Source organism: Dendropsophus ebraccatus, chromosome 2 (genome assembly GCF_027789765.1).
Source record: "Dendropsophus ebraccatus isolate aDenEbr1 chromosome 2, aDenEbr1.pat, whole genome shotgun sequence".
Classification (NCBI taxonomy): Eukaryota; Metazoa; Chordata; class Amphibia; order Anura; family Hylidae; genus Dendropsophus; species Dendropsophus ebraccatus.
Genome location: NC_091455.1, coordinates 60,757,994 through 60,781,805, shown reverse-complemented (window position 1 = coordinate 60,781,805; position 23,812 = coordinate 60,757,994). Strand labels below are relative to the sequence as shown.

Sequence of the window (23,812 nt, the reverse complement as noted above, 5' to 3'; positions counted from 1 at the left end):
CTCTGATTGGTTGCTATGAGCATCATGGAACATTTTCTGTTTAGACATTTTTTGTTATATCCCTCATTGTATTTAGTTTTATATTAATTGCCTTTCAGGCTTAAAGGGAAACTATCAGGAACTTAGACGAATCAAAACTGCTGATAGCCTCTTACAGCGTCCGGGACACTGATGAGGGAGGTCCTGTATGTGTGTTACCCTCCTCCTCCTCCCCGCCGGTCCCGTGCTGTTAGTTGGAGTAATCTTCCCTCTGGTGCACCGTTAAAGGCACTACCACGTTGATGACACGGCAGGGCTCCTAACAGTGCACTGGAGCGAAGATTATACAGATTAACAGTGCAGGACCGGTGCAGAGGAGGAAGGTAACACACATACCTCCCTCATCAGCATCCCGGGCGCTGTAAGGTCCTATTAGCAGGTTAGATTTGTCTTTCCTGCTGATAGTTCCCCTTTAATTTCTCATAACTGCCAAAGAGTTAAAGTGATTTTGTCACCCTTCTCAGCGCCATTCTTAAAGTTATATTGTGGACGTTACATATTTTACCGCATAAAGGATTTCTTAGTGGTCTATCCCCTCAAAAATGCATGTTATTGTTTGCGGACAGTGCTATTTTCACCATTTTATACATATGATTATGGCGTCTTCTGGTGCACTGCAGGGGGGTCCAGTGCCCCCAGTGCATAGATGCGTCCGCTCCTGGTGACTCATGCCTTCTGAATTCCCCCAGCCCTGCACTGCCTACAAACTCATCAGACCAGATGACTGTATTATCTTATGTACTGTAAATATCAGGAACTGGGCTGCAGATTAAAACCAGCACCAGACAGGCAGAATCAGCGCTGCAGTGCTGATAAGGTCATGTGGAAAACCTACTATATGTATTAATGTGGTACATTCACTTTAAGCATTTGAACTTTTTTTTAAATACTTGATTACATGATCGACTGTTAGGGTACACTATAGAATTTGCGCAGATTCTGCAAGGAATTCAAGAGGATAAGTTTTCTGCTTGGAATTCCTCGCCTATTGAGCTCTTGCAGAATTTGAGTGGAATTTGAGCAGAATTTAAGCACAATTCAAGAGCCATTGACTTCTATAGGATTTTTCTAACGGAACCCACCCAAAGAATTGACATGTCATTTCTTTGGGCGGAACACGGATCCGCAATGGATTTTTCCTAAAGGAAAATTCAGCCATGTGCACGAATGAGCGGGAAGCCCATTTTACACAATATAAAATAGAATTGTTTATATTTAACGGGAGGAATTTCGACCGGATTCTGCTTGTTTTTTTTTTTACGTGGAATCCACTTAAAATTCTGAGCAAATTCCTCAATGTACCTTTACATTTAACTTCCTTATTACTGGTTATTCTTCAGGTCATACCAGTAGAAAAGCTGGTTAAAGGACGATTCCAAGACAACCTGGACTTTATTCAGTGGTTTAAGAAATTCTTTGATGCTAACTATGATGGAAAGGAATATGATCCCATGGAAGCCAGGCAAGGACAAGATGCTCTACCACCCCCAGATCCCGGCGAACAGATCTTCAACCTGCCAAAAAAGTCTCATCATGCCAACTCTCCCACAGCAGGTACGACCTAGATCAAAGCACTTCATCTTTATTAGCTAAACATCTTTTTAGTAATCTTTTATGTCTGTGATCAAAAGAGATGGTTTTATATAAAGAAGTATAGACAGGAGATTCTGATTCTGTTATGGTACATGGACACTCGGTGGTACAGAGCTGCGTGACTGAATCATATTTTGGGAAGGGTATTTCATGTCCTTAGACAGTGTTTTGCCTGTGAGTTGTAATGCCTGAAGAATGTGAGTTGCTGTAAGCATCATTCCTCCATGGACTCTAGCTGAATTTCACTATCCCCTTGGTGCACTGTCATGTCATGGCATATATAATGTGCATTTCCTCAGGGTCCAAGCCACCTTATATGACCTCCTATTCAGACTGATGAAATGGAATCTGGATTCCATGATTGTTTCAGTCGCCTCTGTTTTCTTTTCTGACAAAAAGTCACTGTGACAACTGTATTTCTATCTATCTATCTATCTATCTATCTATCTATCTATCTATCTATCTATCTATTTGATTGTCTTAAAAAAGAAACCAAGTGAATGTTCCTAAATCTATTCTCAGAACTTTACAGACACCTTTATTATGTTGAAAAGTATGTTTGCAGGATATTTGCATAAAATTAATGTATTGGTATAAACTTTTTTTTTTTTAACTTTGAATACTATTTAAATACTGCAAGGAAAGCCTGTCTGAGGGCAACATAAACTAGTGACAGTCACACTGATCATAACACTGTGTTACTTATCAGCATTCATTATCACAGTATATCAGGTGCAGCCCATGGATCCTCTCTATCATGTGCAAGCGCCATACAGTCCATACTATTTCTGAGGCTCCAAGCGCTGCTGATTAATAGTTTTCTTCTTATGCACAACAATGGCAGAAAGCTGTCAGTGACTGGAGGCTGGAGTTATGTTAATGGCTGCTGCATACAAGGACTTTAGGCTCCCACTGTACTTTGTGAGCACACTCCACAGGTACTGTCATAATGAAATCTGGAAATATTAGAGGCCAAGTCATTATGTAAGACTCTTTGTAATGTTCCTTAAACTATTCCTTTTAGTGCCAGCAATATTTTAGCCCTAAAGGGGTGTACTTGTCTGTTACAATATTAAGGTAGATTAAACATGTTCAAGTAACATCCACATGAGTACTAGGATTTAAAATTTCACAGCAGAACATGCCCACTTGTTGTTTTTCCTGGTGCCATCTCTTCTTCAGAAAAAGACTAAACACACATCGCTGTCTACATAATGTAAAAAAAATGTGACTGATAGACCTGGTCACACTTCCTCCATAGTTTATGAACGTTTTCAGCAGTGAAGTTACAGGGATGAGCAGACATGGGCCCCTTGACTGTCCTGAGGCTATACACCAAACTGTGATGTCCTGTCTGCTCCACCACCTTTGTATCATATCCATCTTCAGCAATTTTTCAGCAATGTTTGCTATTACTGAGTGATTTGGCCCTTGTCATAGTCCCTCGGATCCTTACATTTGCCCATTTTCTCTGCTTCTAATCAGGGGAGTAGCTAGGATTCATGGGGCCCCATAGCAAACATTTTTAAGGGGCCCTCCCCTACGCACAACACAAAGCACTGCGTATGTGTGTGTGTGTGTGTGTGTATGTGTATATATATATATATATATATATATATATATATATATATATATATATATATATATATATATAATCTGCTTTACTGCTGGTGCACTGCACATTTTCCCTTCCTACTTGATTGCCAGCTGGAGAACAAAGGTCAGAGGTTATCAGTGCAGTGAAGCAGAGATCTCTGTCTTCTGCTTGTTAAAGAGGATGTACCATCAGGTACATCCTCTTTAATCTGACCCAGGGATAGATCGGCACCGTCACGGGGAAGCCGTTGGCGTGGTCCATTTTTTGAACCGCAGCCCGATTCCCGTGTACGGTGCCGTTCTATCCACGGGTCCCCGGCCGGAGCTGAAGCACAGGAGGCAGGCCGACCCGCCCCTGATGGGCGGAATCCCCCGCCCCTGTATGACATGCTCCATTGATTCTTATGAAGCCACATCATAGAGGGGAGGGAATTCCCTCCCACTGGAGGCGGGCCAGCCCGCCTCCTGTGTTTCAGCTCCGACCCAGGACCCGTGGATAGAACAACGCCGTACACGGGAAGCGGGCTACAGTTCAAAAAACGGTCCACGGCATCGGCTTTCCTGTGACGCTGCCAATCTATCCCTGGGTCAGATTAAAGAGGATGTACCCTCTTTAATCTTTTTTTTGTGATGCAGCATGTAAGTAAATATTGGGTCACTTGCACACTGCAGTACATAAGGGGTTAAGCAGAAGGACACACACTCTTAACTTCTCCCCCGGGCCCCCTCGTGCACGGGCCCCATAACAACTGCCTACCCTGCCTCTATAGTAGATACGCCACTGCTTCTAATCAACTTTGCTGGTTACAGTATATAGTTGTCAGTTCCCATTTGACAACATTACTGTTTTGGTAAGTACAGTCACAAGGGGGCCTAGACTGGAAGTAATTTTCTTGTGATCTGACTATTGTGAGTGAAGGAAGGATTTTCTGTCTGGTCGCTATTATTCTCCCTGTGATAGGTGCTCTGGCCTTGTTCTCTATTTCATGCTTGTCCTGTAAGGAAGTGTGCACATTAACCCCTTAGTGACCCATGACGTAGCTGGTACTTCATGGTGCCGCGGGGGGTGTTCAGTGCCTCTATTAGCCGGCGTGGGTCCCGTTGCCGCGCCGGCTAATTAAGCACTTCAATGAAGTGTCAAACCTGACAGCTGCATTGAAGGGCTTCAGACCTCATGTACCTGGTGTCTAGTGGGACGGATTTCCCCACCGTGATGCGATCGCATGGGGGGGGGAAGAGATCCGTTCTTCTGCCTGTGCCGGGCCCCCCTTTTCCCATTTTATAAATATAAATTAATAAATAAATAAACATATTTGGTATCGTCGCGCACATAATCGCCCGAACTATTAAATTATGACATTCCTGACCTCGCACGGTAAACGGCGTCAGCGCAAAAAAATTCCAAAGTGCAAAATTGCGCATCCAGAAAAAATGTAATAAGTGATTCCAAAGTGCAAAATTGCGCATCCAGAAAAAATGTAATAAGTGATCAAAAAGTCGTATATGCGCAATCAAGGTACTGATAGAAAGAACGCATCATGGCGCAAAAAATGACACCTGACACAGCCCCATAGACCAAAGGATAAAAGCGCTATAAGCCTGGGAATAGAGCGATTTTAAGGAACATACATTTGTTAACAATGGTTTGAATTTTTTAAAAGCCATCACATAAAATAAAAGTTATACATGTTACATATCATTGTAATCGTAACAACTTGAGGTCAGTTTTACCCCAGGGCGAACGGCGTAAATGCAAACCTCCCAGAAATCAAAACAAATTTATTTATTTTTTTTTTTCAATTTGACAGCGCAAATAATTTTTTCCGGTTTTGCAGCATATTTTATGGAAAAATAATGCCTGTCATTGCAAAGTACAATTGGTTTCGCAAAAAATAAGCGCTCATATAAGTCTGTAGGTAAAAAAATGCAAGTGCTATAGACTGTTAAACATAAAATGGAAAAAGCAAAAGCGCAAAAATGAAAATTGACTGACCGTAAGGGGTTAATAGTGTCTGATCAACATTGTCATCTCTGTGACTAGCTCTAGACAGTTGTCTAGTACAAGTCCTTAACTTGTTCTTCTTAGTTCTTTTAGTTTTTAGTCTTAGCCTGTAACTATGTACCTCACTATTTTACCATATGGGACATATATTTTTAGTAATACCAGATTGGGGTAGGGGGGATTCTGTGCTGGTGGGAAATAATACACACATACCTTTGTGTGTGAGGTAATCCTGCCTTCAGTAGAAAAACTATGCAGTCATGTGAACTGGAACTTGTCCAGATACAAAGTGCCTGTCCAACAGCAGTTATTGCATTCCTATCCTTAAAACATGACTGACCACAGTGGATGGGATCATTGAGAGTGATGTGAAATGTTTAGAGTGGAAGACAGGAAATGTCCCTTTTATATGTACAAAGCATCAGAGAACAGTGGATCATATGGAGCTACTAAAAGCAATACCACTGTGAAAAGTATGCAGAGGCTATGCTCCCCATTATTAGATAGTGTATTGCACATGTTTAAAGGATGAGCTGTACTATAAAGGTTAAGTAGTGTTATTAGAGATTTGTAGATGAACATGGTTTTTATAAGGATATACTTTATCATAGAGGCTATCACATGTATCTTGTAAAGCATTTTGTCATTTATTGATATTGTGAGAATACTTGTTATACGGTATACTGGCTGATGTATAACAGACTTTTAGTATAGTTTATAGAAGGTAATAATTTGCCATTGGAAAGCACAATACTGTACAGGCTGTTGTAAAGATATGTAGCCAGGTGATGTTCTGGGAGAAAGCAGCAATTCTGCCTGAAAAAATATTAGGTAAGTGTGATGGCGTATGCAGGGTTTTTTAGCTTCTACTCTGTGGAATCCAATGATTTTACTTGGTTTATCTATGACTTCTTCATACTAAAATTGACTACAACATATGGAGGAGGGTAAAGAGTTGCAAGTAATTAATCAAGTGCTCTAAAAGCTGCTCTACAGAGTCTAATGCTGGTCAGATCTCTGCTAGGTGCGGCACACGTTACACTCATGGAGGAGATTTATCAAGAGCTGTGTATTAGTACACTGGTTTTTATAAAGCCCTGCGCACATAAATCTGTCAGAACCTGTGTTGCATGGCGGGCGCGAAAATCCACTCCGGAGTCAGAACCTTATCATGGAGAAAATGCAAAGGTTTTTTATTTTTTTTTTCAAAAATGTGCGACTATTTCCTGGAGTATGCCAGGGGCGCAATTGATAAATCTCCCCTTGGTGTGGAAGCATTATTTACTTCCTATTAGCCTTACACTACTAAGATATCCCACAGTGTTTTATACAGATTACAATTGTTCACTCCCTGTTTCTAATAAAGTTATTAATCTATTTTCTATTTCTACAGGCTGTATTCATAGTAAACCAATTAGGCTGGTATGTTTTTTTTTTTTTTAATTATGGAAGGGGATTAGCCTGATATTGGCAGGACCAGCCAGTAGTGGATTATAATAGGGTCATTTTGGGGCGGCAGCCCGGGGCCCTGAGCTCCTGGGGGGCCCATGACCACCCAAAAAGACTTATACTTTTAGTGGTGTATTGTCTCCTGGCTACACTTCCACCATGATTTGCAAAAAATCACTGTTTTCTTTATGGCAATTTTGCACAAATCAGGACATCATGACATGGCCTATAGTAAAGTTAATCCGCCCCTGGGACCAGTCAACTGTATAATGAGCTGCTGAACTTTCTCTTAAATGGGTTGTCAGAGTGAAAATCTTTTTCTTTTCAAATCAACTAGTGTCAGAAAGTTATATATAATTTCCTTATATGAAAAAAATCTCAAGTCTTCCCATACTTATTAACTACTATATGTGCTGCAGGAAATGCTTTTTTATTTTCAGTCTGAGACAGTGCTCTCTGCTGACATCTCTGGCCGAGACAGGAACTGACCAGAAACCTCCGGCCTGCTTGCAGCTAGGCAGGCTGTTTTACAAAGTCCTGTGGATATGCTGTAACTGACTGTGATGGAAAAACCCCTTTTAAAGAGTGTTTTAGAAAAGAGCAGTTTTCTGCTAGTATTTTACACACACTTGGATTTATCCTGAGATCTATAATTTGTTGAGAACTGACTGTACAGGTCACTGGATCTGTATTCAGTTCAGTGCTCTGTAAAACACATACATGTAAACTGCACATCTGGATGTAGAACCTGGAAAAAGTATCTCTACCCCAATTAACCATTGATTAACATAGGCTTCCTCCAGGACTACAACCTGCAAATCTCTTACATTAAAGTCAATAGCCTCAGCATAGCTAATCTCTGTACCTGTTATATACTGTTCTACAATAATGCATAAGGGTAGTAAGGACATAAACGATTATTATTGTTATTTAATTAGAGCACACTGTTCTTTAATACCATTTCTGCAACAGCATCATCAATGGGAGTGAGTCGGGGGCACCATACACAATAGACAGTTGGCTATAGTCTGCAAAGCCGTCTTTAGTCTGCGGTGTATGGGCAGCATACCCTCATACCCAACGTACCCTTTATAGATCAGTGCAGTTATCTGGCTCTCTTTCTTTGCATAGTCACTGAGGATTTTTTGTTTGCGCCATTACAAGGATCAAAGACTAGAACGCTGACTAAGGAGACTGGGGTCACTGTTCTGGCATGTTGCATCTATTTAATTATAAAGGAGGTATTACCCATCATGCTTGGTAGTTATCATGAACAGACTTACCTTGCTTTAATATGCTGTGCACTGGAATGTGAACTACTGTTCTTTTGTATCAGCTGTCTTATTTTGTAAAGGATGGCACGAATGCTGTAATGTCGGTGATGTGCCAAAAAATCTGCTGTATGCTGTATCTGATTAATAATGAAGGAAGCATAACCTGCCAGATTCCCGGGGAGCCTGCTGCCTAGCACTAAGCATGATTTCTCTGGCTTTCCTGACTTCAGCTGTGTTGAGACTACACATTACCATCCACATACATGGCATGCAATGGAACGTGAACTATTTTTCTTCCATATTGGGCCTACTCTGAAGAAGTGTCTAGCTATCCAGTGGTCGTGATGTGATGGGATGTCTCCTGTTTGGAGAGAACTATTTCTTGTCCTGTACTTTTGGTACAGGTACAGTAAGTAGCTTGGACTAACTGGGACTGGCAAGACCAATAGCAGAACAGTGAACAGAGATATATCATTAAAAGATATGTTGAGAAGGTAAGAAAAGAATAGTTTATTGATAGTAATTTACCCCCGGGATACTATCTTCGGGGATGATATCTTTCTTTAGATGGCAGAATTGCTATTGTACTGTACAGTAGCTTGGTGAGATTCCTCTGTATACAGCTCTGAAGACATACAGTTCATTCTCTCTGTGTTTTGATATGGCCCCAAAATCCCCAGATCTCAGTCCAATCGAGTATCTGTGAAATGTGCTGGAAAAACAAGTCTGCTCCATGGAGGCTGTACTTTTACAACATACAGGACTTCTTGGATCTGCAGCTAATATCTGAGAGACTACAGGACACCTTCAGAAGCCTTGCGGAGTCCGTGCCGCCATGGGTCAGAGCTGTTATGGCAGTATGAGGGGAGCAAGCACAATATTAGGCAGGTAGTTTTAATATTATAGCTGTTAGTGAGATGGAAAGAGATGGATTATGTATCCTTAAATACAGCACATTTTTTAATTTATTTTTTAATTGGGTTAATGAGACTCCAAATCTTAAAAGGAAACTGTTTCCATAGCAATTCTTTCTTATGCTGTATAATTCAGTCAAATTAACATCTGTGATTCCTGAATCATTAATATGGTTAGCATGTCAAACTCCAATACCAATTATATGCTCCACTTTTCTCCGTAGGACAACTACAGCTATCTGAATGTTCCAGAGTCCGCTTATTTTACCTTTATTAGTGTAAGCTGGCTATCTGGATTCAGGTCTCTTAGTGTTTAGGGTACTATTACACCGGCCCATGGGGGCTCGATAATAACTGTAAACGAGCGCCGATCGGATAGATCGGTGCTCGTTTACTGGGCCTATTCCACGGCCCGATTATCGTTTAACAAGTGCTGGATGGACATAGTTACCAACGTCCTTGCAGCCCTTGCTTAGACTTTATACATTACCTATCCAGGCTGCAGGGCTCCTCTTGTGGTCGTCTTCTCCCCGGGACCCGTGCGCTGCAGCTTCAGAGCGGCCTACCTGAGCTGGCCCGGCCAGTGTTTGGCTGAGCAGCCTGTCAGCTCAGACAGGCCGCTATGAAGCTGGAGCGCGCGGGACCTGAGGATAAGACGATCGCAAAAGTAGCACTGCAGCCTGGATAGGTAATGTAAATTGTCAGTCGCCATCCGCACACCGCTTTTACACGTCACTTTTACACGTAGCGATGTGCGGTCGGCGCCCGACAATTAAAGGTTCAAACCTATATTAACGATCAACCGATAATCGTTGTCAACTGCTGATCGTTGTTTTTATTCCATGGAGCGATAATCGGCCAAATCGAGCCGATTCGGCCAATTATCGTTCCGTGGAATAGGCCCCTTAGGCAGAATCTCCTTGGGTGATTCTTATTGTCAGAAGAAGTCTGTGCTGCACACTGTGTAGATCACCTGGTCTTATAGATCCATCTGCCTTTCCCTGGTCTACAGTCCTCTTAATCAGTCTTAATCATTTGACATACAGTCTGTACATATGACGTATTGAGGTTATCTTGGGTAAAAGCCAAGTTTGGAAATTGCTGTTTTTGCTATCCTATATGACTTACCCAAAGGGAGATGTGCTTGGCTTGTTACATTTTTTCACTGTCTCTTTAGGATGAGCTGCTTTTTGATAACAGTAAAGGTCACATAAATGGTTTAAACATAGAGGAAATTTTCTCATGCCACGCTTACAGCACATGGGAATTAGTGAAGATGGTACAGTCAGTCTTCTCCGCCCCCATTTTCCCCTGAAGGTACTCTCTGAGAGCCTAGTGACTCATAATAGTGTCTGGAAAATGCCACTAGATTAAGGGATTGCTAAAAATAAGCACCTACTGCTTGAAAGGGAAAAATAAAATTGGCAGAAGGCCCTACATGTTTGGGTCTCTCTGCTCTTTCGTGAGAATAATGTACCATCTGTAATAAGGAGAGTTACCAGTTCTTCTGCAGGACATTCCTTAATGTAGAAGCAACCTACCGTCAGTCATTGAAACTTTTTTTTATTGGTTTTCTTATGTAAACCTGTCAGTAGCATAATCTGATCACATGTAATATAAGTTTCAATATAGTACAGTCATTAGTTATCAGTTTGAACAAGTTTTACTTATCAGGATTCAGACTAGACAGTCATCTTGTACACAGTTGTTCGACTGATGTGTTTTATAGAAAGTCTGTCAGGAAGTTTTAGCTTACTAGGGATGTTGCTGGATAGCGACATAAAAATAAGTTCAAACATATTGAGTATGCATTTACATAGCTCCAAAATAATAATAATTTATTTGGTCACACAAGTGTCCTGGAGGAATAGCCATGTCACTAAAGTGTTGCAGCTTCCCTTTCATAAAGGGAAGCTGGAACAGGGTCCTGCAGGTCAGATAACAGTCTCAAATGGGAATACCCCATTAGTGTATTAATGAACATCTTTTCTTAAAGGGAACCTGTCACCAAGACAATGCTATCTAATCTATATACATAATGTTATAGAGCAGGAAGAACTGAGCAGATTGATATATATCTTTATGGGAAAAGATTCAGTTTACCTTGTAACATGTTCATTGAAATCCCCGATCATTCTGTGTTAAGGAGTCCAGTGGGCGGTGTCACTTAATGGACTGGACTCTTTAGCATGGAACCCTCAGAGATTTCACTCAATAAATGACAAGTTATACTAAACAGTTTCCCATAAAGATATACACTCACCGGCCACTTTATTAGGTACACCTGTCCAACTGCACGTTACCACTTAATTTCTAATCAGCCAATCACATGGCGGCAACTCAGTGCATTTAGGCATGTAGACATGGTCAAGACAATCTCCTGCAGTTCAAACCGAACATCAGTATGGGGAAGAAAGGTGATTTGAGGGCCTTTGAACGTGGCATGGTTGTTGGTGCCAGAAGGGCTGGTCTGAGTATTTCAGAAACTGCTGATCTACTGGGATTTTTACGCACAACCATCTCTAGGGTTTACAGAGAATGGTCCGAAAAAGAAAAAACATCCAGTGAGCGGCAGTTCTGTGGGCGGAAATGCCTTGTTGATGCCAGAGGTCAGAGGAGAATGGGCAGACTGGTTCGAGCTGATAGAAAGGCAACAGTGACTCAAATAGCCAACCGTTACAACCAAGGTAGGCAGAAGAGCATCTCTGAACGCACAGTACGTCGAACTTTAAAGGAAGATGGGCTACAGCAGCAGAAGACCACACCGGGTGCCACTCCTTTCAGCTAAGAACAGGAAACTGAGGCTACAATTTGCACAAGCTCATCGAAATTGGACAGTAGAAGATTGGAAAAACGTTGCCTGGTCTGATGAGTCTCAATTTCTGCTGCGACATTCGGATGGTAGGGTCAGAATTTGGCGTCAACAACATGAAAGCATGGATCCATCCTGCCTTGTATCAACGGTTCAGGCTGGTGGTGATGGTGTCATGGTGTGGGGAATATTTTTTTGGCACTCTTTGGGCCCCTTGGTACCAATTGAGCATCGTTGCAACGCCACAGCCTACCTGAGTATTGTTGCTGACCATGTCCATCCCTTTATGACCACAATGTACCCAACATCTGATGGCTACTTTCAGCAGGATAATGCGCCATGTCATAAAGCTAGAATCATCTCAGACTGGTTTCTTGAACATGACAATGAGTTCACTGTACTCAAATGGCCTCCACAGTCACCAGATCTCAATCCAATAGAGCATCTTTGGGATGTGGTGGAACGGGAGATTCGCATCATGGATGTGCAGCCGACAAATCTGCGGCAACTGTGTGATGCCATCATGTCAATATGGACCAAAATCTCTGAGGAATGCTTCCAGCACCTTGTTGTATCTATGCCACGAAGAATTGAGGCAGTTCTGAAGGCAAAAGGGGGTCCAACCCGTTACTAGCATGGTGTACCTAATAAAGTGGCCGGTGAGTGTATATCAATCCACTTGGCTCCTTCTGCTCTATAACATGATGCTGATAGCTTAGATAGCATTTTCATGGTGATGGGTTCCCTTTAAGCATTACTTTTACTTGCTGAATATGTACATCTTTTATGCAAACCAGACAATAGTTCTGAGATGCGTAAACCCACATTGGATCAGGCCAGAAGCCTTCTATACTCTACAAAGCCACAGAAATAAAAACAGGAATGTAAAATATTTGTAACAGGAATAAACAACTAAGTACAACAAAAAAGCCAGATTCTATGGGATAAGGCGACTAGTACAGCGCGTTAGGGAGAATGTGCGAGAGGCCAGCGTGGTTGTGGCCAACTTTTCATTTACATTGTCACACACACACAGTAGACGGATTACTGATGTGTTAACTGAAATTGTATCGTATCAGGATCATCCTCAACTACGCTTCTAAGCAGGCCAGACACAAGCAGCAGCATTATAGCTAATATTAAGAACTCTGCCATAAATGTGCTCACTCTGATAATAGGGAATGGGGAATAAGCTGCTGCCAGACCAGTTTTGGCATAAACATATCTCATGCATTTTAACACACTCAATCTTTTGTTCTTGTAGAAGTTGGAAGGCCCCCATATACATAAGATTGCCAAAATCACTGGGTTCGTGCAACTTAGCTTAAATATGGCCATCCTAAGACTGGTTCTATAACACGATTCTGCAATATGTTTCATATAAACGTTAGTGACATGTCAAACTGGGATGCCGGCATATATGTGCATGTACTGGCACAAGCCCCATTGACTTAAATAGCCTGGATGTATTCAAGTATTAACAACATTTGGTTTATTTCTCAAACAGTCTCAGGACTGAAAAGTATGGTGTGCTGCACTTTTAAATCCTAAAAAATACACTCTGTTAAAGATTATCTATCTATCTATCTATTTATCTATCTATCTATCTATCCTCAGCTCCTTCTGCTCTATGCTAAAAGATTAGATAGTATCTTCATGGGGACAGGTTTTCTTTTCAGCTCCCTAGATGATGCTCCATCTCTCCAGTCATATACTAATGGGATTGTAACACTAGAGTACTCCTTTTACTGAAACATATATGTAATCTACAGTATATGTGAACTATGTATACTGTCACTAGGTTGTTATTATTTTAATGGGTTATGTTGGGATTCTTTCTATCTCAGGAGCAGCAAAATCAAGTCCTATTGCAAAGCCAGGCACCACATCATCTCGTCCATCATCTGCAAAGAAAACAGCACCCACTTCTTCAGTAAAAAGCGATAAAGATTTGGAATCACAAGTTGCACATCTTACTGAACAGGTAACTTAGTGGAATGATCTTTATAAAGCACCAGCTATATGCGCATGTTGTTCTTACTATATTGTATATTCAGGATTTACTGTACAATATGTATATGTAATCTTAGTAACTGAGTATTTGATTTTAGCAAGATACGTACTATTTACCCATCTTTCATAACATCAGTATTCATCTTTAATAACCTGATATGATTCTGGAAAGGAATTATGTCTGACAGTCCTATGTCGAATTATGACTGGTTCTTCTTTATTAATCCATAAGATTATTTGCATGTCATAGTCAGTGTGCTTTATGAGAATGCAGACCCTGGGCAGACACCACATATAAGACATTGGGCCATTGTAGCTGTATTTTGCTGATCGGAAACAGGAGGTGTTTCATCTGGTAACAGGAATAGATAAATCTGTAACAATTGCCTACATTGTGTAATATAGTATACCAATCTGCAAACCAATATGTGGTAATGCTATACAATTCCTCTGCCGTCTGAAACATGTGGCATTTGAATTATCTGTGGGGTTTGTTATTATTATTATTATTATTATTATTATTATTATTATTATTATTTCTTTATTTTTATTTATATTTTATTTTTCTAATCCGGACGTCTAGAGAACTAGGGCTATGCAACCTACATACAGTATATGAGATGCAAGTGACTGGAAAGGTTGAAGTATCCCATTGATTTGAAAAGAGTCTTGAAGTGTTGCAGAGACATGTTAAAGGACAAGTGCCATAAAAACCTTTTTCCCAGTAATTGAAGCACATTACAAAGTTATATAACTCTGTAATATGCTTCAATCACCTATCTGCCTCCCTTCCCTGTCTTTTCCCCCCTCCACCCCCCCACCAGGAAGTGTCCTGACTCACACAGACCTGATTACTGTCGTCACCGTCACCAGGCAGCAACTTCTTGTGAGGATGAGTCATCAGCAGGAGGGCTGCTCTAGGTCCTGTTACACCAGCCCTCCCCTCCCCAGTCCAAGTGTTGGCTTGCAGTTGTTCAGCCAATGGGAGCTGAGCAAGCTGAGTCACCTGACAAGGCAGGGGAGGGGGCTGCTGTAACAGGAGAAGGAGCTGAGAGAAGAGCTTGGTGACGGCGACGACAGTAATTAGGTCTGTGTGAGTCAGGACACTTCCTGGTGGGGGGTGGAGGGGGGAAAAGACAGGGAAGGGAGGCAGATAGGTGATTGAAGCACATTACAGAGTTATATAACTTTGTCATGTGCTTCAATTACTGGGAAAAAGTTTTTCATGGCACTTGTCCTTTAAAGGTGTTGATCGGTTTGGGTGCTTAGAATCCCACTGATCTTTAGAGCACTAGAAGGCGCAAGAAGTGTGCGACTGATTATATGACATAGTAAATCTACAGAGCCCATGTTTTGCAGTGAACTGGAGATCATAGCGAGCTGGGGAGAGAATTTCTCAGCCATGCGCTTTTCCTGCCTCACTTTAACAATCATTGGGGGTCTGTAAACACAGACCCTGACCAATCAATTTTTTTTAATATGTCTCTGTCACATGAAAACAACATGACATAAAAGCACCATGGTAAAATAAACTGCTGATAGATCTAAATAGCAGCTAGTAAAGTGTAACACATATTAGCGGCATTTTCCCCCACCTGTTTGTCAAAGACTCAGACAGGTTGAAAAGTCGTTCATATGCACTCGGACACACAGTAAAGATTGGAAGAGTTCTCTTTATTGTGTATGTTTTGGAATCTCTCTTTTGATGTCTCCGTGACAAGTCCTAAAGGGTTCCTGTCATTTGATAAAAAATTCAAAACTGATATCTGGTCATGAATTCTTATGATTAAAAGTTATTGTGGTCATTTTCATCAGGTGCATTCATTAAAAATTGCCCTAGACGGGGTGGAAAAGGAAAGAGACTTCTACTTTGGAAAGCTAAGGGAAATTGAACTGCTGTGCCAAGAACACGGACAAGAAGGTGATGACCTTGTCCAGCGGCTAATGGACGTGCTATATGCGACAGATGAGCAGGTAAATTTCTGTGTACAAAACTAATAGAGAATAAGGCATTTGCAACAGTTTCCTACTTTACAATAGTAAGAACTTGTTTCCTAAAATATTTGAGGATACAATGATGAGTGCTGGATTCTGCCTATTCCCATATTGCCAAGCATATTTCACTAGAACTCTACCAATGCCTGCTTATAGATGAGGAAGGTTTCCATATAGGGATCGTCGTCTATTACTGTACATATGGGGTATTTTCTGTACATTATGACCTGTTTTCATGTATTGAAAAAAAAGAAAAAAAAAGTTAAAAAATTTGCATCTTTGCATGGTTTTTAGGCTGCCCATACAAACTTTTCAAAAAAGTGAGGCTTAACTTAAAGAGGGCAGGGCTTCATGTACCCACAGGATCTAAAACTTACACCTGCACACTGGCTTAGTTTTAGCTGAGATATCTGCCAGCTCTAAGCTGGTGTTATTTTCACAGAATCATACAGGGCAGCCAGGAATGTACTTACATTTGTTGAGATTTGTGCGCCTGTTAAGTAAACTCCCGCTAGTGTATTCTCCACCAATTTTATTAAGACAGACATAAAATGTTGGTCTTAGGAAATACCCCCCATAATGTTGAAGCTGTTTAGTTACTGCATAAAGGGGTCTTTACTGTAAGAACTGTGAAATAGCTTTCCATAGGAACAAGGAAAGCTCATTTTCTTAGGGTCCTATTACACGGAGCAATTTTTAACGATTAAGGACTAATGATAAACGATTGCAAACGAGATTGTTTATCGTTAACCATATTACACAGAACGATAGTCGTTAGTTAGGATGTTTACTATGATCGTTATTGTGATCGTTACTATGATCGTTTATTCCTTCTGATCCCAGCAAAACAATAAACAATGTGCTATTACACTAAACGATTAGTGAAAAAATGCAGAACTTGAGTGAACGAACGTGGAATTACAGCGAACAATTAGCGAAGGATTAACAATGATTTTAGGTTCAGATCTAAATAAACGATCAACTGCACACAAACGTTTTTTTCGATCGAATTACACAGTACGATTATCGTTTAAATTCGAACAATATAACGATTTTTTGCACGATTATTGTCCCATGTAATAGGGCCCTTACTCTTATCAACTTTTCATGAATCATGTCAGAATCAAGGCTTAAAGGGCTTTTCCTCCTATAAAGTTATAGTATAGCTGTAGGGTATGCAGTCAGTGGCGTAGCCACCGTGGTCGCGGGGGTCGCCGCCGCGACCGGGCCCGCCACAAGGGGGGCCCGCGGGGCCCCCCGATCAATCACTCTTGTGACCGCAAGCATTGTTTTGCTTGCGGTCACAAGAGACTGGCTCCGTCTTTCCCACGGCTTCTGCGCGGCTGCCGGGGGTGTCGCGTCTTACCCCCGGCAGCGCGCGCATCCCAGGAGTTCTGGGATGCGCGCGCTGCCGGGGATAAGACGCGACACCCCCGGCAGCCGCGCAGCAGCCGGGGACAGACCGAAGGCGAAGGAGTGAGGATCAACGTGGGAGCGCGATGTCAGGTGAGTTAAGTTTTGTTTTTTATCAGCCTGTACGGGTGGGGGGAAAGGAGGGGGGCCATCTATGAGGGTGGGGGGAAAGGAGGGGGCCATCTATGAGGGTGGGGGGAAAGGAGGGGGCCATCTATGAGGGTGGGGGGAAAGGAGGGGGCCATCTATGAGGGTGGGGGGAAAGGAGGGGGCCATCTATGAGGGTGGGGGGAAAGGAGGGGGCCATCTATGAGGGTGGGGGGAAAGGAGGGGGGCATTTATGAGGGTGGGGGGGAAGAGGGGGGCATTTATGAGGGTGGGGGGAAAGGAGGGGGCCATCTATGAGGGTGGGGGGGGGGAAAGGGGACCATCTATAAGGGAGGGAGGAAGGGGACCATCTATAAAGGGAGGGAGGAAGGGGACCATCTATAAGGGAGGGAGGAAGGGGACCATCTATAAAGGGAGGGAGGAAGGGGACCATCTATAAAGGGGGGAAAAGGGGACCATCTATAAAGGGGGGAAAGGGGACCATCTATAAGGGAGGGGGGGAAAGGGGACAATCTATAAGGGAGGGGGGGGAAAGGGGACAATCTATAAGGGAGGGGGGGGGAAGGGGACAATCTATAAGGGAGGGGGGGGGGAAGGGGACCATCTATAAGGGGGGGGGGGGAAGGGGACCATCTATAAGGGAGGGGGGGGGAAGGGGACCATCTATAAGGGAGGGTGGGGGGAGAGGGGGCCATTCATAAGGGAGGGTGGGGGGAGAGGGGACCATCCATAGGGGAGGGTGAGGAGAGAGGGGGCCATCTATAAGGGAGGGGGTAGAGGGGGCCATCTATTTGGGGGGGCAACATAGGGGGAGAGGGAATACACAGAGGGGGGCATATATTAGGAGGTCACAGAGTCAGGGCTACCCACTAAATGAGGGTGTAAAGGGGACAGTACAGATGTGCAGTGTGTAGAGAGATGAGGATGGTGTCAGAGTGTGGAGCCTAATATATCTGTCTGGCAGATTCTGTGGATTCGTGGCTCGGAGAAGTTCTCATAACGGCCCAGGGCAGATGGAGAAGATAATGAAAAGGAAAGAACTCCGATCAGAAAAGACGTCTCCTGTGAGTCACCTGATATAACTGCACAGTAATGTATATGGTGTATAGAGCCTGTGTAGATCTGGGGCCACCTCTATATGACTGGATGAGGTGATTTAGTGTACTGGATTTGGTCAGTAACAATATGGTGGTGATGGTAGTGGTTGTGGTGTGGCGGTAATGTTTCCTCCCTATATACTGGTATTACTGGTAATATTGGTCTCAGTATAGAGGATTTGGTCGGTAACAGTATGGCGGTAATAGGTAATATCTGTCTTGGTGTGTGTGTGTGTGTGTGTATATATATATATATATATATATATATATATATATATATATATATATATATATAATATATACAGTGGTACCTTGGTTTAAGAGTAACTTCGTTTAAGAGCGTTTTGGTTGAAGAGCTCACAGTTTTTCAAAATTGTGACTTGGTTTAAGAGCATTGCTTTGGTTTAAGAACTTCCTGTATTGGGTGGGAGCGCGAGTGGAGAAGGGGCATGGCCTGCATAGCGGGGTCTACAGCACTGTACTCTATAAACACCTTCCAAATCATAGCAGATCCCCTTCAGGCTGGGGCTTACATCAGGGGACAGGACTGTGGGGGGGGGGGGTAATCTCTCCATAGCTGTAACCCCTCTCTCCCCGGACAGAGAGTGCTGCATGTATGTGCCCACATCTGCCCTGCTCATTCCTTCATGCTCCCTGCAGTCTCTGTCAGCCCTTGTGTTTCCCATCCTCTCCATTACTGTACAGTACAGAATAATAAATATATTTGGGGTGTGGAACCAATTGTCTGCATTTACATGATTTCTTATAGGAAAATTTGCTTTGGTTTAAGAGTGGATTTGGATTACAAGCACGGTCCTGGAACGAATTATGCTCATAATCCAAGGCACCACTGTGTATATATATATATATATATATATATATATATATATACACACACACACACACACACACACAACAATAGCATCACTTGGTCGTGAAAGGAGGGGGGGGGGGGACGGGGGGGTCGTGAAAGGAGGGGGGGGGGGGGCCCAAGTTGGCCTCTCGCACCAGGGCCCAGGAGACATTAGCTACGCCCCTGTATGCAGTCATTTAATAGGCAAAGAGTAGCTGACCTCTAAGCCCCCCACGATCATGAGAAGTAGCTCTGGTTTTACCTGCACAATGGCGCAGGTCAGTGTAGCCCCATCATGTAAAAGAGGCCAACTGAAGTTCTCTGCACAGACATCACATCTGTGAAAGGAAAGCTTGAAAGTGCATCCAGTGCTGTCCTAATGGTATGCCATTAATTTATAAGATGGAAAATCCCTTTAAGGCCAAAAGTTCTCATAATGTCACATCCTATTGTACAAAGTTTGGATATAATGTCTGAAAACACAATGTCCTCTCCTCTAAACACAAAGTGATTAAAGATTGAGTAAAACAAGCTTTTCCCTTCTGATTGTGGCTGGAATGTGATTTCCATCCTTTGCCCAGATCCTCTCCATTATTATTATAATCTCACTGCTGGAAGCCAGTCGTTCTGTGCTGGAGGGCAGATTACTTACTTCAACAACAAATTCTTCCCAGCTGAATGGTCTTTTCTTGTTTCACATAACTGACAAAGGTCCATGTACCTGGGTGAAGGCCGCCATGAGAAGGATGGATGCATAGTAGGCAGACAGATTCACCCAGAAGGTTGGTTATGGTGTCACTGTCAGAGTAATATGAGATTAACAGTTCTACTTTATTAAGATTCTTAGAGGAAAGGAAAGTGACATTGCCTGTAGCAGCTGGTTACATTATAGCCATCATTTCTGTATTTGAATAAGAGGACACATATAAAGCATTGATTTCATCTGGAGATATATATATATATATATATATATATATATATATATATATATATGATTTATTCTTTATTTTTTTCTTCTCCTGTGTTGTTCTTTTGACAGGAGGGGGTTTAGTGTCACTTTTATATTCACATTGTGATTTTCCTGATCCAAACACAACCGTATTTACTGTCCTCATCTGACCTGTGGATTACTGTAAACCCCTTTCCATGCATGAAATGTGTCAGCCTTATGGATGGCTTTTTTTCTCTATTCTCTAGAATATTTTACATATAAAACATGACAAGAAAGGAATGTATGAAATTAAATGTGTACATGTGTAACAGCTATCTAAAAACAAACCTCCATCAATGTCCTTTGACCCCGTGAGACATATTTTCTACAATTACATATTAAGGCACAAAGACATTTATACAGAGGAACATCTGCATGTCCAGAGCTAATGCTGTAAATAGGTCATTCTTCACAAGGAGCACATTGGTTTTCTTCTGCCTCCATCTAGTGGCTGTAAGTGGTACATGCACTGTTCATCTGTATTCATGCACTGTCTTGCTGAAGTCATCATAAAAGCAGGGTGATGAGCAGATTGCAGAGATAATGAAGTGATTTGCTTTGTTATTACTGTAAATTTGCTCATCTCTAATAAAAACAGAACTAAGACCTGCAACAGTAACATCAATGGCTTAAACATAAAAAGGAAGCGGTTTAATAAAACCTTATGTGTAAGGCTTGGTTCACACTATGATAATATAAGTTCCCCATTCCTACCCTATACAATGATACGCTCCATACACACACACATCTATGTACTAAGAGCATGGTGGATTTCTAGGTATCCTTTACTTTTCTAATAAGTCACTAAAACAATAATTTTTTCCTTATCCAGGAGGGCCAAACAGACCATCATGATGGCGATGATCATGACCATGTTCAGGATGATCCACAGCAGCAGGACGAGTACTGACCCCCACCTCCTCCCTTCACCCACCTCACTGTTGTCATTTCACGTGGAACTTTCTTTCAAGAGAGCAATGATGTGTGGCCAGTCACTCTCGGCACACCCCTACCATGTAATGTACTATAGTGAGCGCCAGCAAACCACTGCATTCTGTACCAGTTACTTTCCCAAGGCGTGTTTACAGAAGTTATTCCAGCCCAAGCAAAATTGAGAGGCGTGGGGCTACTCTGCAGCAGCTTGTACCACTTGACTGTTTCAAATTGTTTTCAGATCTTTTCCCATATTTTTTTATTTATTTGTAATTGAGCTATTTCCTTGTTTTCCAAACTGCTTGCTTCTAATTGTAATATCGTACAATATTTATATATACATGTCATACATAGGAACCATCACTACCACGTATCACGAATGTAAAAGTGCTAAGTTAAAAGAAAAAAAAATTACAAAAAAATAAATAATAAAAACATACACATGTCCCATGTTAACGTATCATGTTAAGGAGAAAAGGTTGCTGGCATGTAGATGAGAATGTGTTGAGTTCTTTTAGGGGGAAGATTTTGGTTAATATGTACCAAAAGGAAACAATTGCACTCAATATGTGAAGATCTGATCACTATCCTACATATAGCAAGGATTCACCCATCTGATGCCAGATGTCTCCCAATATCAGAAGAATGCTGGAGACACTTCGCGGTAATGTATTTGTTCCTAGGTCTTCCATAATGTCAGGTTTTTCCTTTTTCGTCTTGTGCAAGATAAAAACATTAGGTTCCTGAGCCGCGTACTTTTTCTCCCCTAAAATAGCCAACACCTCCTGGTACAACTTTTTTGTGAACAAAATACACGTTTTATTAATATTTTTTCTAAGAGTTTGACTTTTTTAATTTTGTTATTGTTGAAGTAGTAGGAAACCATTTGCAATACATAGAATAGTTATGAGATATTGGCGTTGGACTGAAGCATGCAGGGCTCATGCAGCAGAGGACCTATAGTGGTGGTACAGATGGGATTATTATTTGCATTATACCTTTTTTATTATTAATAGTATAACTGCATACTCTGATGTTGTTTTACTATTTAATATTCGTATTGAAATAAAGAACTGTTCATTTTTCCCAAGTAGCAGAAGGCTTGGGAGCCAATAAAATTTCCCACAACAGTCCAATACGAACTTTTTGTTGCTGGGTCATGGTGAATATGATATATATCGGTGTCATCAGACTCACAAGATAATAACATAAGATTTTTTTTTTAACTGCCAAGGTAATAGAGCCTTACATAGAAACTATTATGTAAAAGAAGAATACGGCAACTGACTTCTCTAGAATACATATAATCACTTAATTGACACCTGCCTAAGCATTAAATGCAGTAATCCTATGTCAGCAGCAATATCATAAGGCTGGGCTATGCTTGTTAAGCCGTTGTAGTGCACTATATTTCTCTGAATGCAGTATTAATAGACTACACCAGTACTGATATAATCTGCCCGGTATATGTACTACCTCTACTATTTATCAGATGTTTGGATGGCCTATCAAAGGCTTTGATGAATACCTTCTTAGCAAGCATCATGGAAGCTATTAGTACATTCATCAGTGGATGAAGCAATTTGTTATCTCAAACCAATATTTCTAAGTGTGTAAAATATAAAAGCTCTTACAATCAGTGATAGTGTCTAATACAAAAAGCTATAACTGGGCACCGATAAGATGCCTGCCTAACCCTATGGGAACAGAAGCATCGGGTTATCAGATTACTGATGCCACTGATTCTAGTGAATTGTTATGCTTCATCATTATGAGAATTAGATTAGCCCTCCAAATGGCTTTCTCACCTATGTATAGATCCTATGGAAGCAGCATGTAAAAGTGGAAATTGCTTGAGAACTGACAATTAAGTGAGACTGTGTTCTATGGATTGTACTGCTGTATATTTACCATGCCTATTGTTTTTCCTCTTTCAGTATATATATTTTTTTCTGTTCTATTTTTTTATTTTTCTGGGTAGCACATCATACAAAGTTATATATGAAATGTAAACTGAAAGGAATGTAAACATATGTATTGTTAAATATAAATAGGTAATGAAGTCCTGATTAGATGGAAAAAGTCTTATTCGGATGTATCACACTCATTTTACCATACACATGACTTGTCGCATGATAGAGTAGGTTTTTTGTCTATGAATATGTGAATAACTTGCGTTTTATCTTTTTACATATTTAATAAAAAAATGTATATGTTATTAAAAAAAAAAGCCAATTTTACCAACTATTCAAAATGGGACAAATTGTAACTTTTGTCTGTCTGTTATTAAACCACCACATTCATTTTAAAATGCATTTTGTCTATTGCAGTTTCAGCTGAAAGGATATGGGAGAAATGATCATGAGTCCTATTTGATTAATAAAACACAGCCCAGTTATGAACGTGATCTGGTTTCCTTGGTTCACTGGTATAGGGTGTGCATCAAGGTCTTGTTAAGATGTCATTGTACAGACCTTCTCATTCAGTGATTGGGCAGGTCCTGCTCCAACATCACATTTTGGGGGGGAGGGGGGGGATTTGTTATTGTTTTGGACTTAATAAAGTGTGTCTGAACAGGAACCGGGAGGATGAACATGGTGATAACCCTTGTTTTATTTTTTATTTTCATCTTTACTGCAGATCCATCAATATATCCAAAATTGGTTCCGGAATACCCCTTTAGGGTATGTGCACTCTACAGGATCCCGACGGAACACCCAACACGGATTC

The 23,812-nt window shown here is 41.4% G+C and overlaps 1 protein-coding gene across 3 annotated transcripts in view; it reads left to right on the top strand.

The window, feature by feature from the left end:
* MAPRE2 (microtubule associated protein RP/EB family member 2) overlaps positions 1 to 23,393 on the top strand; it is a 123,450-nt gene extending 100,057 nt beyond the window's left edge. For all 3 annotated transcript variants that reach the window (XM_069957643.1, XM_069957642.1, XM_069957641.1), the window contains 4 exons: positions 1,380 to 1,593; positions 13,527 to 13,663; positions 15,508 to 15,666; positions 20,982 to 23,393. In XM_069957643.1, the coding sequence (XP_069813744.1) occupies positions 1,380 to 1,593; positions 13,527 to 13,663; positions 15,508 to 15,666; positions 20,982 to 21,059 (588 nt within the window). In that variant the 3' untranslated portion in view covers positions 21,060 to 23,393. The remainder of the gene's footprint in view (positions 1 to 1,379; positions 1,594 to 13,526; positions 13,664 to 15,507; positions 15,667 to 20,981) is intronic.
* Positions 23,394 to 23,812: the final 419 nt, after the last annotated feature.